Source organism: Pleurodeles waltl, chromosome 6 (assembly GCF_031143425.1).
Source record: "Pleurodeles waltl isolate 20211129_DDA chromosome 6, aPleWal1.hap1.20221129, whole genome shotgun sequence".
NCBI lineage: Eukaryota > Metazoa > Chordata > Amphibia > Caudata > Salamandridae > Pleurodeles > Pleurodeles waltl.
In genome coordinates this window covers 1418932987-1418951389 of record NC_090445.1, presented here as the reverse complement: position 1 = coordinate 1418951389, position 18403 = coordinate 1418932987, and the positions used below count along the sequence as shown (strand labels likewise).

The 18403-nt window shown below is 47.4% G+C and overlaps 1 protein-coding gene across 1 annotated transcript in view; it reads right to left on the bottom strand.

Moving 5' to 3' along the window:
• The window catches only part of EFHD2 (EF-hand domain family member D2), a 106877-nt gene that overhangs the window by 57460 nt on the left and 31014 nt on the right, over positions 1-18403 (bottom strand). The window contains exon 2 of the mRNA XM_069240776.1: positions 11440-11587. Within this exon, the coding sequence (XP_069096877.1) occupies positions 11440-11587 (148 nt within the window). The remainder of the gene's footprint in view (positions 1-11439; positions 11588-18403) is intronic.

Here is an 18403-nt window from a genome sequence, read left to right as displayed (position 1 = left end):
GCAAGGAAGCATAGGCTAAAAGACCTTGAGAAGACGACAATTGCCTCCTTCAGTAATCAGACAGCAGGCCCCCAAAATACTGACTTGCTCTCCCCAAGGGCATCAGACTCAAACACATATTCCCCAAGCAGAATTAAGGACCGGTCACCTAGCCCTTCCAGACCGGCGACCCATCCTAGCTCCACTTCCTTACTAGACCAATCTCGCGCAGGCGCCTCTGATGGAGAACTCAGGACAACATCACTTCCTGGACTGCCTCTCCTGGTACCGATAGCCATGTTTCATCAAATGTGCCCATTACTGTCACAAACTTCGACAAAAGATCCCGCCAGCTCGAACTGTCCCAGAACCCGGCAAATCATGAAAAGCTCAGGTGGACGGAGCAGGGGAGCACTTACACAACAACAGGGCCATTAACTCATGAGGCCACCAGACCTCAAAAAAGGTCTTGCAGCACGATGTCCCTGCCACAAGTCGCCCTTGGGACTCCTCTACTGACCCTGCGCAACTGTGGACCAAGCTCTACAGCAACTCTGATGTATCCAGAATACAAATCGAGAGGCACGTTTGACCTGCTGAATCGAGGGAAATCTTATGGCTGCTAGGACAGCTTTCTGAGACCGTAAATCTAACCTCAGCGTATATGGTCTCAGTGGAATTTATACCACCCTCTGCACCCCAGACGAACAATGTAACCAACGTGACCTGGACCTCAGCTGAGGTAGCAGAGTAAGTTCTTGGAGTTGGCGGGTCCTTCAGGAGCTGGGGGATACACATAACCCCAGTACCACACCCTGCTTACCCGCACCTTCTATTGACTCGACAGGGTGACAGGAGGCCTCAACCACAGCCCCTCACCTTTAACAAGACTGTGAGGAACTCTCATAACAAGATACTCTTCCTCCCGCGGAGCACAGCCAAACTCCACATCCTCGTCCTGCTTCAGAGCCTCCACCTTCCCTAGCGACTGGAGCTGGCTACCCAGCACCCTGAGCTTAGGGCGAGGACAATGAAAGAACATGCCAAACACCGGCAACCAGGATAAATCCTGGCAATCTTGCAATATGCTCCTGGAACATTATCAGGCTGCTGGACAAACTGGAGGACGGAGCCTACTTAACTACCTAACATCATTCCAAATAATAATGCTGCAGGAGACCTGGACAGAATCTCCACCTACAATCCCAGGATTCGTGAGTTATGTCCCGGCAACGAGGAGGACCCGCTTTGGGCTCCTGAGTGGCAGCCTCATTACATATATCAGCACAGCAACGAGGGGGCACCACTACATGCTCTCAACCATGTGCAAAAATCATCCTCTGCCTAGCCCTAATGAACATCTACATCGCTCCGGAGAAAACTTGCAAACTGGAGGCTGCACAGCTGCTGAAAGAGAACACTGAAGAACTACTTAACAATGTTCCTTACCCCAACCTGATCCTAAGCGGCAACTTCAATATGAATCTACTGGGAATGGAGCTCTCTGAAGAAGCGATCACCGTGCAGAACACTTTTTAGCAGATTCTGGACCAAAGCCCCATCTGGAATTTACAAACAGGACAGGTTAGGGAAACAATTAATAAAAGATCTCGGACCAATGGGTCTTCGATCCACCAACAGCTGCTGCAGCATGGATCAACTCCCTTCGTTCACATTTTTTGTAACCATAGCTACCTGTGGATTCCTCACCTAATGAATTCTCCCCATGCGTAGCATTCGACTGAAACTTCTCTCTTGCTCTGCACATCGGCGAGGACATCACAATTGCCCGACTCCACGCGGCTCTGTCTGACGTCATCGTGGCAATAAGAGGCCCTCACCGGCGTGCTGACATCAGTTTACGCCATTTTTAACGTGCCTTTGAACCATATAGAAAACAATCGACAAACTAACACTTCATGATCATAAATAATAAAACTTTATAGAGTTTGAAAACTTGGAAATAACCTGAATTGCAACTATGAACATATCTAGAAACACAGAAAATAAGGCACTGTAGTGCACACCCAAGGCGATCCTGGTATGACCAGACCGACAACGGGTAAGCGGGAGAGACCGTGAGGAATCCACAGGTAGCTGATGTATCCACCAGAAAAAGCGTTACCGAAGGTAAGTAACTTGTTCTTCTGATGGATACAACTACCTGTGGATTACTCACCTAATGAATAGGTTCCCAAAGAAGTACCACCTCTGAGGAGGGTGTCCGTCTGGTCACACCAGGATCTCCTGCAGCACAGACCGCGCAAAATAGCCATCCCTCCGCACCTCCGAATCCAGACAATAATGCTTTACAAAAAGATGTGGAGGGAAGACCAAGTCGCGGCCTTACTGATGTCCGCCACCGGAACACCTCTGGCCAGAGCCGATGAGGTCGACTTGGCCCTGATGTAATGGGCTCTGATCCCCTCAGAAGGATCCTTGTTCGCCAATGAGTAACATATTTTAATACAAAGAACGACCCACCTGGAGAGCGTTCCCTTGTGGACGGCCTTCCCCTTCCTCTTCCCACGTATCCGATAAAGAGTTGTTCATCTAACCGGAACGCTCTTGTCCTGGCGACATAAAAGCTGAGAGCTCTCGTAGGGTCTAGACGATGGAGTCTTTCCTCCTCCTTAGATGGGAGCGGGGGAGGGTAGAACGATGAGAGAGTTATGGATTGTCCCAAGTGAAACGGAGACACTACCTTGGGGAGGTAAGCCGACCTGGTCCTCAAAACCACCTTGTCCTTATGAAAAGTCGTAAATGGCGGGTGAACAGAAAGGGCCTGTAGTTCACTAATACGTCTCGCCGACGTAATGGCTGTCAGGAATACAGTTTTGAAAAACAAATCCCTCAAGGGACAAGAATGAAGAGGCTCAAAGGGAGAGCACATCAAAAAAGTCAACACCAGATTCAAGTCCCACTGCGGCATGATAAAAGGAGTGAGAGGAAACCTATTTGTAAGTCTCTTCAAAAATCTTAAAACCAAATGAGATTTGAATAAAGAGGGTTGATCTGGAAGACATAAGAAGGCCAAAAGATAGCCTTTAACAGTGGCCACAGCACAACCACGCTGTACCAACGACAAAGCGAATAACAAAATATCTGAAAGATGGGCACTTAAGGGATTAATTTGCTGCTCTCCACACCAACGAATGAATTTAGCCCACCTACTAGCATAAATCGATTTGGTGGAGTGTCGCCTGGCCGATAAAAGATCGCCCACCACCTCTGGTGGGAGAGAAAAAGCACTCAGATTGCCCCACTCAATCTCCAGGCATGAAAGTGCAGGCTCTGGAGGTGGGGGTATAGAACCTGCCCCTGCGACTGCACAAGGAGGTTAGCCCTGAGAGGGAGACGGAGCGGAGGGCAGAGAGAGAGTAGGAGTAGGTCTGCATACCATTCCCTTTGTGGCCAATCCGGAGCTATTAGAATGACTAGGGCCCAGTCTTGGCAAATCTTCCTCAAAACCCGAGGAATCAAGGGTATGGAGGGGAAATGCGTAAAGCAACTAGTCGCACCAGGACATCTAAACGTGTCCCTCAACGCTCCTTGCATCGGATACTGAAGGCTACAGAACGACGGACAGTGCGCGCTCTCCCGAGTGGCAAACAGGTCTAGCTGGGGAAAACCCCACATCCGAAAGATGTGAAGAATCAGATCCGGATGCAGACGCCACTCGTGGTCGTCCGAGAAGAAGCGACCGAGTCTGTCCGCCTGCACGTTTTGAACCCCGGCCAGATGGTTTGCTATTACGCAAAGCCGATGGTCCTGAGCCCAGGACCAGAGTCGTAGAGCCCCTCTGCAAAGAAGGTACGACCCTACACCCCCCGCTTGTTGATATACCATATTGCGGTTGTGTTGTCCGTAAGGATCTGAACCGACTGACCACTAAGGGAAGGGAGGAAGGCCTTGAGGGCCAAACGAGTTACCCGAAGTTCCAGCAGATTGATATGAAACCTCTGCTCTACTGGAGACCAACGACCCTTGATCTCCAGATCCTCCAGATGAGCTCCCCACCCTAAGGTGGAGGCATCAGTTATCACCGTTGTCACCGGAGTTTGCAGCGAAAATGGCTTTCCTTGAGAAAGGTTGCCGTCCGCAGCCCACCATCGGAGATCCGCCGCAGTGTCTCTGGAGATCTTTATTGACTCCCCGAGATCTCCTCTGTGTTGAAACCACTGCCTGCGGAGGCACCACTGAAGAGCCCTCATGTGCCAGCGTGCATGAGTGACCAACAGAATGCAAGAATCGAACAGGCCGAGCAGACGAAGGACCTTGAGGACTGAAACTACCGCTCCTTCTTGAAACATTGGAATCAACGCCTGAATGTCCTGTATCCGCTGTGGCTGAGGAAAGGCCCAATTCAATGTTGTGTCCAGTACTGCCCCTATAAACAGGAGGCATTGAGAGGGCTCTAGGTGAGAATTGGGCACATTTATTGAAAAACCCAGACTGAACAACAACTGGGTTGTCAGCTGCAGATGATGTAACACAAGGCCTGGAGACTCTGCTTTGATCAACCAATCTTCCAGGTAAGGGAATGCTGCTACCCCGTTCCTCCTGAGGTGTGCTGCAACCACCGCCATCACCTTCGTGAAGACCCAAGGTGCGGAAGTAAGACCAGAAGGAAGGACCGCAAACTCTTAGTGCTGCGATCCTACCACAAACCGGAGATACTTCCTGTGTGACTTGAGAATGGGAATGGGAATGTGAAAATAAGCATCCTCCAAGTCGACCGACTGACCATCCAATCCTTGTTTAATGCCAAAAGCACCTGTGCTAGGGTCAGCATTTTGAATTTCTCCTGTTTGAGGACTAAATTCAAAACCCTCAAGTCCAAAATAGGTCTTAGATGACCATCCTTTTTGGGAATCAGAAAGTACCTGGAATAGCAACCCTGACCCCTCTCCGGAGCCAACTCTACTGCGCCCTTCAACAATAGGGAGAGAACCTCCTGTTCTAGCAACAGAAGATGATCTTCTGAAGAAAAGGAAGGACGGGGAGGAAAAGGAGGAGGAATCTCCCGAAAGGGAAGAGCATAACCTTTTCTTACCACACTGATGACCCAAGAATCTGATGTTATGGATTCCCACATGGGAAGAAAAAGGGAAAGCCTCCCCCTGACCTCCCACGAAAGGAAGTCCCTCTTCCAAAAACTCGCAGCCGCCTGAATGACCGAAATGAGGTGGAAGCAGCCTGCAGACCCAGTGACCTAGCAGTTGCCCTACATTCTTTAAAGCGCTCTAGCACAGAGTCCGCTTTAGATCCAAATAGATTTGCCCCATCAAAAGGCAAATACAATAGTGTGGCCTGGACGTCAGAAGAAAAACCAGAAGTGCGCAACCACGCATGACGCCTGGTGGCAACTGAAGTCCCCATGGCTCTTGCAACAGAGTCCGTGGTATCCAGCCCTGACTGAATAACTTGCGTAGCAGCCGCCTGAGCATCCGAAAGAAGGCTATGCAAGTCCGGAAGAACAGTCTTTGCCACATCCATTACAGCATGTACAGATCTGCCAAGAATACAAGTAGCATTGGCAGATTTCCACGCCATGCTACACGACGAAAACACCTTCTTGGCCGATTTTTCCATTCGCTTGGATTCCCGGTCTGATGGGACTCCCGGAAACGAACCAGGGGCCGACCTCAAAGAACAGGATGCCTGCACTACCAGGCTCTCTGGCGAAGGGTGTTTTGACGGGTACCCCGGCGCAGACCTATAACGCCTGGCCACTGATCTAACAACAGCCAAAGAGGTGACAGGCTTCTTCTACACCTCTTCGATTGGTTCCATAAGAGCCTCATTAACTGGCAAAAGAGGATCTGCCATGGCTGTAGCAGGGTGCAAAACTTCCGTCAACAGGTTGGTCTTAACCTGAGTTGTAGGTAAGGGAAGTTCCAAAAAAGTTGCAGACTTTCTAATCACTGAATGGAAAGTGGCTGCCTCCTCCATATATTCTCCAGGGGAGGCCAGATCCCGTTCTGGAGAAGTGTCAAGTCCACTTGCAGTATCCAGTCCTGGGAACTCACTCTGGGGATCAGTGATCTCTCCTTCGTCAAGGAATTGTTGCCAATATTCCCTTTCCTCCAGCAACCTGAGGGCCTTTCGCTGAGACCTCAAGTTGGCTTCCAGTCCCGGCGTCGACATGGAGTGCAACGACCTCGGTGAATGGCGCCCAGAAGGCATCACAACAGGATCTCCAGATCCACCCGATGCCGCAGATGGATCCACCAGCGCCACGGACAAAGCTCCTGCATCCGACGACGCCATCCGGCCTCTAGGTTCCATCTCCTCTGACAACAGCGTAGAAGGTCTCTCCCTCGACGTAGACGGCTGCGCCGCCGACAGAGGTGCTTCACTAGAGTCTCCAGCCGGACAGAAAAGCATAAACGGCGACAGCCTGTATGGAGCCAGAACACGGAGATTGAATGCCAGGGGACTATTGGGGCCAGCCGGCGCACCACCTCCCGGAGCCATATTTTGGAATATGGCAAACATGGCATTGAGAAATGCCGCCGGATCCGTTCCCGGAGCCGGGAACGAAGGATAACCTTGAGGAGCCAGAGCCGGGCTGGACTCTTACGCGCCTGTATGTGCCGGAGAAGCCAGATGACTGAGGCTCCACGACCTCGAAGACTGACGGCACCGGGGACGTCTGCGGTGTCACTGGCTATGGGGACACCGTCGGACTCACTTCCCACGACTTGCGGCGCCGAGTCGACGGAGACCTCGACTCCGACCGACGCCGAGAGTCACGGTGACGCCACTTCTTGTGAGATGACTTCCCTGAAGACGAGCCATGGTGCCGCTTCCTCTCCTTCTTTGACTTATCTAAAAATAGCTTAGCCTCACGCTCCTTCAACGCCTTCAGATTCATCTTCTGACAGGAGCTGCATTCCTGGACATCGTGATCCGAACTGAGGCACCAAAGGCAGTCGTTGTGAGGATCAGTCACCGACATCCAACCTCCACACTCCCTGCAGTGCTTAAAACCAGATCTCTTTGGAGCGACATTGAGAAAAACACAAAGTATCCCTTTCGAAGAGCGAACGATACAGGTAGCCAGAAAAGTAACCGTTATCGAAGGCACAGAAAAAAGGGAACTGACGTCAGCATGCCGGCGAGGGCCTCTTATTGCCACGATGACATCAGACGGAGCCGCATGGAGTCGGGCAATTGGGACGTCCTCACCGACGTGCAGAGCTAGAGAGAAGTTTCCGTCGAATGCTATGCCTGGGGTGAATTCATTAGGTGTGGAATCCGCAGGTAGTTGTATCCATCAGAAAGCGAGAAAGCTAATAGACTTCACGATTCTATTGCGGTCTTTGCTCGGCCGAATCTCGTAATTCAAGGTAGTAGCAGAGGGGTAGAGCAATCACTTAACGCAAGAGCTGCACTACACTCACCCAATTGAAGACCACAATCCTATAGATGCGTTGCAGCAAGCAATGTATACAACTAACGGGAGGCGAATTAAGTGCATTTCAGAGACCACACCTTCCCTGACAGAAAGGGCTAAGCAAACGTGGTCCCTTAAACTGGACTTCACAGGCCCCAAGCATACAGCACAAGCAGACTGGGATGAGTTTGTAGTGGAATTTCTGCCATCCTGTCAACAGCAGTCACAAGGAACAATCCTCAAAAATTTCCATCCGGAAAGCACACAAAGACACTTAAATGGAATTTAAACACCGCCCTTCGCCTCCTTCAGAAAGACCCAGAAATGAGACCTTGAGAGCACTGGTCTCCACATTCAGATCTGCCTATAGAGGTCACCTGTGGGCACACCAAAGGGGCAAGGCAGGGAAACTCCTGCAGGCATCAAAGACAAACAGGCATGCGCAGTTCTGGAAGCATATAAGCAGCCTAAGTTCTGCAACACATACCCGCTCCACAATTAACATCGGAGTCCACTTGGTATCAATATCTCTCCTGCCATTTTGATTTCCTGACTGAGGGCTCCCAGCCCCAGGAAAAAACACAAACTCAAGCTCACAGTCCCACCGGCTTACAAACCATCCACATAGCTGCTTTCATACTCTCTCAGAAACAATAAGGAAGAGAATCATTAAGTGTCATAGGGAGGGAGCACCAGGACCCAATGGTATCCCTGAGCACCAGGACCCAGACTTTTGGGCAAAACTTCGCTCAGCACTTTACAACTGCATACTCGTCACTAACACCATTCTGCAAGCATGGAGAGTCTCAATCATCACCCCTATCTTCAAAGGAGGCGTGACTAACGACCCAGCAAACTACTGCTGGGCTGCTGCCGATAACTTGATTCCGTTCAACCAAACCGGGTTCTCTAAAGGGGTAGGCATGACTGCCAATCTTATGGCTGTAGCACTACTATTCGACCAATGTGAGCGCACCAAGAAGTCTCCCTTACTTTCCTTCGTAGACTGTAAAACAGCATTTGAGTGAGTAAACAGAGGTAAATTATGGTCCAAGCTTGCAAAATGGAGTATTCCGGCCCACCTGTTTAAAGCAATAGCCCTTCTCCACACAGATACTTGGGTGAGGGTTAAATTGGGTGATGGGACGCACTTCTCCAGGACAATTCCTACCTCCCGGGGACCGTGGCAAGGATGTGTGCTTGCACCTCTTCTTTTCAATCTTTTTTTGGCCGATTTCGGGGTGGGACTGGACTGGGTGAACTCGTACCCACCAAGGTTGGGGCAAACTGCTATAGCATGCTTGATGTACGCCGATGATCTTATTTCTTTTTAGCCATACCAGAATAGGTCTGCAAAGGCTATTCAATGCAATAGCTAAATTTTCAGAAGGAAACGCTCTTCTGATTAACCTGGGCAAAAAAAAAAATTATCATGCCCTTTAGGATGACCGCGCAGCCATGGCACCAGTGGTACTTGGGCAACAACAAAATTGAAACAGTGCACGAATATAAATACCTAGGGGTTCTTCTTTGCTGCACTGGCTCCTTAAAGCCTCACCTGGAATGCCTAAGCCGGAAAGCCGCCACGCTCACATTTCCATTCAAACATGTTAAAAAAGCAACTGGCTCTTCAACCTACCTGCAGCTATTAAAGGTCATCCTAGCCAAATTAATTCCAACAGTCACATATGGCAGCGAAGCTTTGAGGGGCTAAGGTGAAGAGCACCTGGACAAAATGATCGCCACGCTTTTTAAGAGGTTGTTCATCTTACCAAATCGTGTTTCTCCGGCCCAGGTACGACTAGAATTTGGCCTGGTCAGGCAGCCTCTAGCAAGGAAAGGGGCATTTATTAACCTATGCTACAAACTGAAGGTAGCAACAGAAGGCTCTTTAAGTTTCCTTATCTGGGCCGAAATGGCTGTGGACTCCAACTCTCCTTTTCATCTTTATCTCGAGAGCTCTCTGACAGCATTGGACCTGGTAGACCAACTGCCTCAACCTAGCTCACTCTAGCTCATCAAGCGTGTGACAAAAGCAAGAGTCAAGTCTCTCTCGCAGCGACTGGACAAAGAAGACTTATCAAAATGAAGCCACGCTTGGCTCATCCTGTCATCATACGATACTCCTGTCCCACAGTCCTACCTGGGGGCAGCAGTCAACCCACAGACTAAAGCAGCTTTTACAAAATACCGAATGGGCTGCCTTCCATCATATGCCCATCTCCTCTGGTGGAGCAAGGTAAGATCACGGGCACCTGTCCACTCTGTGAGCTGGCTCCGTAAACACTGGTCCACCAGATATGTCACTGCAAAAGCACTATGATGGACCGAAAAAAGCTTCTACGACCAGTTTGGCTTCAAACATGGCTGCGCAGATGCAGACCGGCGATTCTGGCTGGATTCAAAGGGGACGATGTGCAGCTCAGCTGCAGGCTGTTAAAATTCTTGAACAAACTAGGGCGTCAACTCCAAGAGACTGAACAAGCAGGACAAGTGCGCACGAGTAGTCAGCAAGCAACTCTATAATTCTCTGCAATTCAGATGAATATTTTAACTTGTAAATCGATCCTTGTACTGTATTTTATGATTTTATTTCTTTTAGCCATGTACCGATTGAGTAATGGTTTTAACTAACTGAACACACTGATAAAATAAATTACAAATTCCCTGTATCAGTATTTAAAACAAATTTAAAAAAACATGCCACCTACACCCATCTGTAGGAACGCACACATTGCATCATTACACTTTCTTTATTTAACTTACTGCTGCACAGGATCAGCAAAAAACATTTTTTCTTTTTACTGATGCTGTGCAACACCTCCAGAAAGCACTGGCAAAGTTAACAGTTTGACCAAATGGGAAAGAAAGGATTGTGTACTTCTTAAACGTATGCTTTGGGAATTATGGCGAATCCTGAAATGGCCAGGGTGGAATGTAAGTTATTGACCTGGTGTTATTAATGGCTAAACAAGAAATTGCCACATTTTGAAGGTGTACCGAGTTCCCTGCTTTGCCACGCTGAAAACAAACATACATTTGGTAAAGCTGAAAGAAAAAACCATCAGAATACAAAATAGAGGAAGGGATCTATTAGAAAAGCACTTGTGTAGGATGCCCTGTTACAATTCCCCACAAGGGATTCTCCATACTGGTTGGCTATGAAAAGACAACATGTGGCTACGAAAGGACAACATGTGGCTACAGGTGAAGCTATGATAGTGTATCCTAATCACCCCAGTAAAATGGACATATCCAGAATCAGGAAGTATAAGGTTGAAAATAAAAATATATTAAGAACGATTAATACACTGAAAAACATTTATCTTAATGAGAAACATATTAATATCGTGAATCTTAAACTGTAGGAAGGATGGAAATGTACTGCGGGCCGTACATCTGCACAGCTATTGTTAATTGGAGTTTCACTGTTACCAACAGTATGACACAGAAGATTTCACAAGATCCCAGAAAGGGATACTAAGGCACCAATACGTAGGTGTTAAGGTTTGTTTGGAGACGTTTTTTAGTGGTATTAAGTCATATAAGAGTGGCATTCATGACATGAAAAGTGCTTCCCAGTTTCCCGTTGGATGTTCCCTACTAGTTTGAAAACTACGAATTTGGAGACCGGCACTTTCCGGCTTGGAGTGGCCTACTACGTGGAAAATCTGCAGCCGGTTCTGAGGAGGATCTGAAACTTTTCTCTTTAAGTTATTAAAAAAATGACTAATCAAAAGAAAAGTAAAATGATATTTTGCGTGTCATTATTACCCAAAACACAGAAAGGACACCTTTAAAACTAAATGTAGTAATGACTAGAAAATGTATCACAAATAAGCAATTTGTGAACTTGGTGTATTCATTATATGCAAACACCAAACAGTACTTACAAAAGAAATGTAACCTAATGTAAGGTAGGATACAATTTTACATAAATACCACAGCTGACAGTCAATGAAGGAAGCTCAATTCAAAGAAAGCAAACACAGAAAATAAATAACACAACGAGCAATGGTACAAATTTTACGAGTTACAACGTAAAAACAATAACTTACCTCCCTAAAAGAAAGTTTACTGTCAAAATCTTCATCTACTTCTTTGATCATGTTTTTCAGTCCAAGGTGAGTTTGTGGTGCTCCAAGTTTTTCCATCATTAATTTGAGTTCCATCAGATCAATAAAGCCATCTTTACCAGCATCGTACCTAATGGGTGTAAAAAAAAAAAAAAAGAAATTCAATTCTGGCTCCCACATAACATAAGTGATTGCTCAATTATCTAAACTAAAGCCAACTATGTTAAGTGTATCTCCAAAAAGCACAAGTAACTATAAATATGAAAGAGGCTCACCAGCCTAAAGTGATCAGATATACAAATTGCAGCAGGCCATGAAAATAATCCAGGGGCAAGCTGTACTTGCCAGAATTGGAGTAGCAAGCAGAACCATCATGCAGTTAAAGTGTGGAAGTCAAGAGTTGCCAATGTTCAAGGAAAGGGACATAAAGGAAGGGTGAGGAAACTGGCCCCTGATACTAACAAAATTCAGACAGACATTTTTGCAGGAAAGAAGAAAAAAATGACAAAATAAGAGATCATGATCTCCTTCATATATTCACATGCTTGTACCATCACTTCTAATCCTTGTAGTAAGAATGTTCACTAAAAATAGAAATACCAACATTTATTCATTGACTATAGTATAGTAGATGGCCCATTCACCTCAATCTTTTAAGTTTACATTGCAGCAACTCGCGTGAAAGTGTTTTGAAGCCTTGGGTAAGTAATTGATTAAAATGTGTACTGGGGGAGTGCAGTGGTCGTGGCCAGGGCGCCAATATGGGTTGCAACATTACCCAGAACCCAATGTGAAGCTCCTTTTATCAGTCTCATTGTAGAGCGACTCACTAAACATAATCGTCTAAATGCCTGCTGCTGTCAAGTTGTGGTGTCCGGACTGTGCTTTTTCCTGCTTTGGAGAGTTGGGAAGCAGCCACGCTGAGACCTGGGCCTGTTCTGGACCCCAGGTGATGTCTTGATGGCAGGCCCGTTGGCTGCAGCAGATCATTTGGCAGGACGTGCAGCTTTAAAAGAAGGGGAGCAGGGACCTGCATTACAAGCACTAAGCCCATGACAGGCTCAATCCACAGGAGCTGAGGCTCAGAGAAACCTTGGGGCACTGACAGTTGGACTTCAGCACGGTGGCCCTCCTGGGTGGGCCTTGCCGAATGCCAGCAATGGGGAGTGAAAGCGAGAAGCTGTCACTTGGAATCTCACACAGCCCAGGACTGAGAGAACTTAGTAGAGCCAAATGGATATGGTAGAGAGACATGCTTCCATGAAGATTTGAAACCGGTAGAGATAAGACTGCGGGAGAAGCAAAATGCCTGTTGGCACACGCAGGTGATGGCAAGGGCACCTGCTGAGACCCCAGGGGCCCTGATGAGCGAGTGCGTGGTCGGGTGAGCATTGGCATGGAGGACTACATTCCCCAGTGGTTAGAGTTAATGAGTAAATGGCCTGAAAAGACAATGGCAACCTCCAGGGATCCACGCTGGGCCCAAGTGGCATAGAGTAAATTCAACCAGGCTCTGCACGGAAATGAGTTTCCTTTCTGTGGCAACACGCATAAGTGTCATAACTGTAGAAACCTTTGAGTGGTCCATCTAATGGTTACATCACAGAGACCGTGTGGCACTGGGTTGAGGAGAGCGGAAGCTCCCAGGATATACAAGATAGACCAGACTCATAAGATGCAACAGCTGCATCATGGATGAGATCCTTGGAGAGACAAAATTAACAATGCTAGAGGCAAACAAGCTATTGGTCCTTCACAAAACCATATATGCGGTAACAACACCTACCCAAAGGCCAGAGAAACAACTGCTCGAAAAAGGTGTTCTGAAGGCTGGAAGCTGAGCACAGTTACCACACAAAAGACTCAAATTTAAGTTTCCTAGTCTTCTGTGGTGGGGTGGAGGGAATTTAGGCATGTGCCATCCATGCAGGCAGACACTAAGATGCAGCCGTATCACCAGGAGGCGGGGGACTCTAACTCAGGATTTGTGGCGGTTTGGTTCCTAGTAAGGAAGTGGTTGGAAAACAGGTCTTCAAAACTTGCCTCCCGAGTGTCTACAGCCTTAATGTGAAGGTCAAGAGTGGTTGTGCTCCAATTTATCAGGCAACACAAACTTCACAATTCAGGAGACTCACCTCCTTAGCACCAAATGTAATTTCCTAAGGGAGGCTCAGGTTTAACCAACTGTACATACAGTGTGTAAGGTGCTTCAGGAGAGGTGCTATCCTACATATAAACATTCCTTTGAATGTCTTGTGCACGCAGACTAGGCTGATTCATATCAGTTGCTGATCTTTTGGATGGACGTCCTATGTCCTTATTGTATAGGCCCCCCCACCTCATATCACACATAAAACTCTGCACAAACTAAATGATTAGCTGTCAGGTGCACCATTAGGCATGACTAATCGGTGGGGACTTCAACACCACTATGGACCACACCATAGATACTTATCACATCAGCACTCCTCAGACAACCAGAGGTCCAATATTCTCTAACTGATCCAATTCCTTTGATTTGAAAATAGCATCCGCTAGATAAGGCCTACACTTATTTCGGGGCACATCAGCCTCTCTCTATCTCTCCCTTATTGACTACTCTTATTCCAGTGCTCGACCTGCAATAGGTACCAACATTCAGATCCTTCTGTGTGGGATATCAGAACACTGTGCATTGAAGTTGTCCTTGGGACGCGCTGTAACAGTGTGCAAGACAAAGCGCATCAACGAATGGTGGACGGTTGACAGACTTTGTGACATTCCTACATGATTTAAAAAGTACTTTGAGCTGAATATAGGCTCAGTCTCAAGTGGGAGGTCCTGTGGGGGAAATACAAGTCAGTCCCGCATGGAGGGGGCAAAGGCATTTTTTAGGGGCAAGCCAGAGACAGGAAAACTACGAAAGTTGATAGAGGAAAAAAAAAAAAAAGAGTAGGATCTGCAGCTCCAGCTACTTGAAGCTGCAACTCATGAGCTTGAAAACAGCCATACAAGAGGCACAGGTGGCATGACTAGCGCCACAGAGGTGCACGTGAACTAAGTGACAAATCAGACAAACTCCTTTAGAGGCTAAGCAACTGTGAGGTAGCCACCAGGACAATACCAGAGATAGAGGAGTACGGCGCCGTGCTTACTGATGCAGTCATTTTCACCCCAACTATTACAAGCTTCATGCCATTCCCCCACCCAACAGCTCTATGGAAGAGGAAGTGCACCCTGTCCGAAAGCTCCCGATTCCCACTCGGTCACAGGCAGAGTGGGAGTCTCTGGATGTGCCACTGAAGGAGGAGATCAGAGACACATCACGCTTCGTGCAACTGGGTAAGACAACAAGCCCCAAAGGGTTATCTACAGAAAGAAACAACTAACAGCCCGATTATGATCCTGGTGGATGAGATATTCCGTCCATCCGCTGTATTACAAGTTCTATTATATCCTATGGAACTTGTAATACAGCGGACAGGATATCCTTAACATCTGTAAGGGAGTATCCCACCTGCTAAGATGGCAATCAGGCCCTAAGTTAACGGTCGAGCACCTTCTTGCATTATTTAATAAAACTGATCTAATAGGCTCAGTTTTGCAAGACATCCAAGCTAAGGATATATGATGGAACCACACATTTACAACGCATGCCTTTACCATGCATCCATTAACATTCAATGCCTCTACCATGCATCGCCTTTACAACACAATATTTTACCACACATATATCTTTACCACATATGCCTTTATAACACAAGTTAAGTGTGTGTGTGTATATATATATATATATATATATATATATATATATATATATATATAGGCTACAGTTCAAGTCACAGGAACTTGGGGGAGCGCTAGCGCGCAACCCCTGTGCACCCCCCTCCCACCCACCAAGGCGGGGATGGAAGGGGAAGACTTTCCCCTTCCACCCCAGACACCCCCCCCCCCGGCAATCTGATGACATCAGCGCGCCGACGTCATCAAGTGTTGCCGGGACGCGCTGGAAGCCATTTGCTTTTCCAGCACGTCGAGGTGAAAGGACCGAAAACGGGGAGTCCTTTCCTTATTTGGGGTTTTGGGGAGGGGAAACAGACACGGGGGAAAGGAAAGGGTTTTTCCTTCCCCCCTGTGCCTGTTTTCACTAGATTCCTGCTCCCTGCCCGCGATCGTGGAGCAGGAATCTCCACTAGCCACCAGGGATTTTTTGAGGTCTGTTTATTTTGGGGGTGACCCCTTGGGCAAGGGTCGCCCCCCTGGGGGGCTATTTTTTTTTTAGTATTTCGCCCCGCCCTGGGGGCAGAACGCCGATTTGCCCCCAAGGGGGGGGGTCCACTAGACACCAGGGATTTTGTTTTTATTGTTTATTTTGGGGGCAACCCCTTGGGCAAGGGTCACTCCCCTGGGGGGCTATTTTTTTTTCCCTGTTTCGACCCCCCCCCCCCCCCCATGACAGACCAGCCATTTTTTTGGACGATCTGGCCCCTGGGGGGTGGAAGCACACTAGGCGCCAGGGATTGTGTGGTGTGTAGTGTGTGTTTGGGGGCACCCCTTGGGCAACGGTCGCCCCCCCCCCCCCAAGTGGGGAAAGTTCATATTGGCCATCTCTGCCCCCTTTGGGGGCAGATGGGCCTATTTGTGTAGGCCCATCTTCCCCCAAGGAGGGCAGAAACCACCAATACGCCAGGGAATTTTTTTTTCCTTTTTTTTTGTTTTGTGCTGGGGGTGCCTCCTTTGGAAAGGGTCGCCCCCTAAAGGGGGCAGAGAGGCCAATTTGTTTACGCCCATCTGCCCCCAAGGGGGGCAGGATCCACTTAGGTACCAGGGACAACTTCTAAGTTCTTGGTGGTGGGGTGTTTGTCAACTGGCGAAGTATTTGTATTTGTGATTATAACAATTTATTTCTTCTTTTTCTTCTAGTTCAACGCTTTTGCTTCCTTTGCTGTGGATCCTTGCGGTTTTGGCAGTAGTTGTCCTGCGGTTTGCATAGTTGCATGTTTTAGGTAAATGAAAGCAATTTACTCTAAAGGAGTATTGTTGACATGCATAAATGGCATGTTTGTAGGTGGTGTACTAAATGCAGTATTGTGTGTTTGAAATTGTCCTTAGATTTGAGCACAATGATATTTGTGTTGTCATATGTCTAATTTTCTTTTTTCTTTTTAGTGAGATATCATTGGTGATTGCTGTGTCTGTGCAGAGTAGTTGCTTGGTGAGTAGCTTTTTCAGGCAAGTGAGTGGTATAGTTTTTTTTAGTACATAACTCTTTGTGATAAAGCTACACTTTGTTTATTACTTATTTTAGTGCTAGTTGTTGTTGGCAATCCATTTGTTGTTAGTGAGGATCATGGCTAGCCGCAGAGTGACCACTCAGCAGGTTGTTCGCATGCTCTTTTGAGTCGTCTTCAGACCATGATTACGAGACTGACTCTGCATCTGAGGCAGAGGAGGAAGCGGGAGATTCTGGAAGTGAGTTTTCTGTCCGAGAGTATTGTTCTGATGAGGAAGCTACTCTCAGTGCGGATGAAGGGCCTGTGCGGAGGACATTGATGTGCCAAGAGTGCAGCAGCCTGGGGCTGAAGGGTTTCCCATTAGAAGACCTGACACCTGGATTGCCCCAAACATGCAGCAGCCACAGTTACCTGCATTTACTGGTCTCCCATGGTGTAGAGTTAATACGGAAAACTTTTTGCCTGTCCATTTCTTTCACTTGTTTATGGACGATGTATTTGTGGAAGAGATTGTGGAGCAGACAAATGTGTATGCAGAGCAATATTTGCGGGACAACGCTGCCAGACTTAAGCCTCAGTCTAGAGCTACTTAGTGGGTTCCCACATATCTGGAAGAGATGAAAAAGTTTTTAGGTTTGTCTTTTTGGATGGGGTTGATCAGGAAGCCGTCACTGGCTTCTTATTGGTCTACTAGTCCCTTGATGGCAACGGCTATATTTCCTGCAACTATGACACGTAATCGGTATTTGCTTCTTCTTCGTATGCTGCATTTTGTAGCCAATGCTTTAGCCTTGCCACAAGATCACCCTGATTGTGACCGTCTTTTTAAGATTAGGCCTGTCCTTGATCATTTTGTAGATCGGTTTTCAGAAGTCTATGTTCCAGGCAAAGAGATAAGTGTGGACGAGTCTTTGGTCTTTTTCAAGGGGCGTTTAGTTTTTAAGCAGTACATTCCTAGTAAGAGGGCACGATATGGGATTAAATTGTATCTGCTGTCAGAAAGCAGTACAGGATATTTGTATAATTTCCGGGTCTACACTGGTAGGGATTCCAGTATTGACTCTCCTGGTTGTCCGGCCACTTTTGGAGTTAGTGAAAAAAGTGTGTGGGAACTTGCTAGATGGCTGTTTAACAAAGGTCACCACTTGTACGTAAATAATTTCTACACTGGAGTGCAGTTGTTCAAGGAGTGGTTTAGAGTGGACACTGTTGCTTGTGGCACAATCCGTTCTAACCGGAAAGGCTATCCAAGGGAGCTTGTCTGTAAAACACTTGAGAGGGGACAGTGCAGTGCCTTGCGGAATAATGAGATGCTAGCTCTGAAATTTTCAGACAGGAGGGATGTGTACATGCTCTCTACCATCCATGATGAGAGTACTTCCCCTGTGACTGTTTGGGGTCAGGTTGCGGAAGTGCGCAAACCTGCGTGCATTTTGGACTACAATAGGCACATGGGTGGTGTTGATAGAAGGTTGGAACCTTACACTGCTCTTCGTAAGTCTTACGTGTGGTATAAAAAGTTAGCCCTACATTTATTTCATTTGGCAACTTTTAATGCCTTTATTGTATACAAGGATTGTTCACCTGAGTCAAGGATGACATTTGTTAAATTTCATGAGTCAGTGATAGAAAGCCTTATTGTGGTGGAACCGGCAAGAGTTCCTAGAGTAGAAGTGGTGGAGGATGTGGCTAGATTGAAAGATCAGCACTTTCCAGATCACATTCCTCCCACT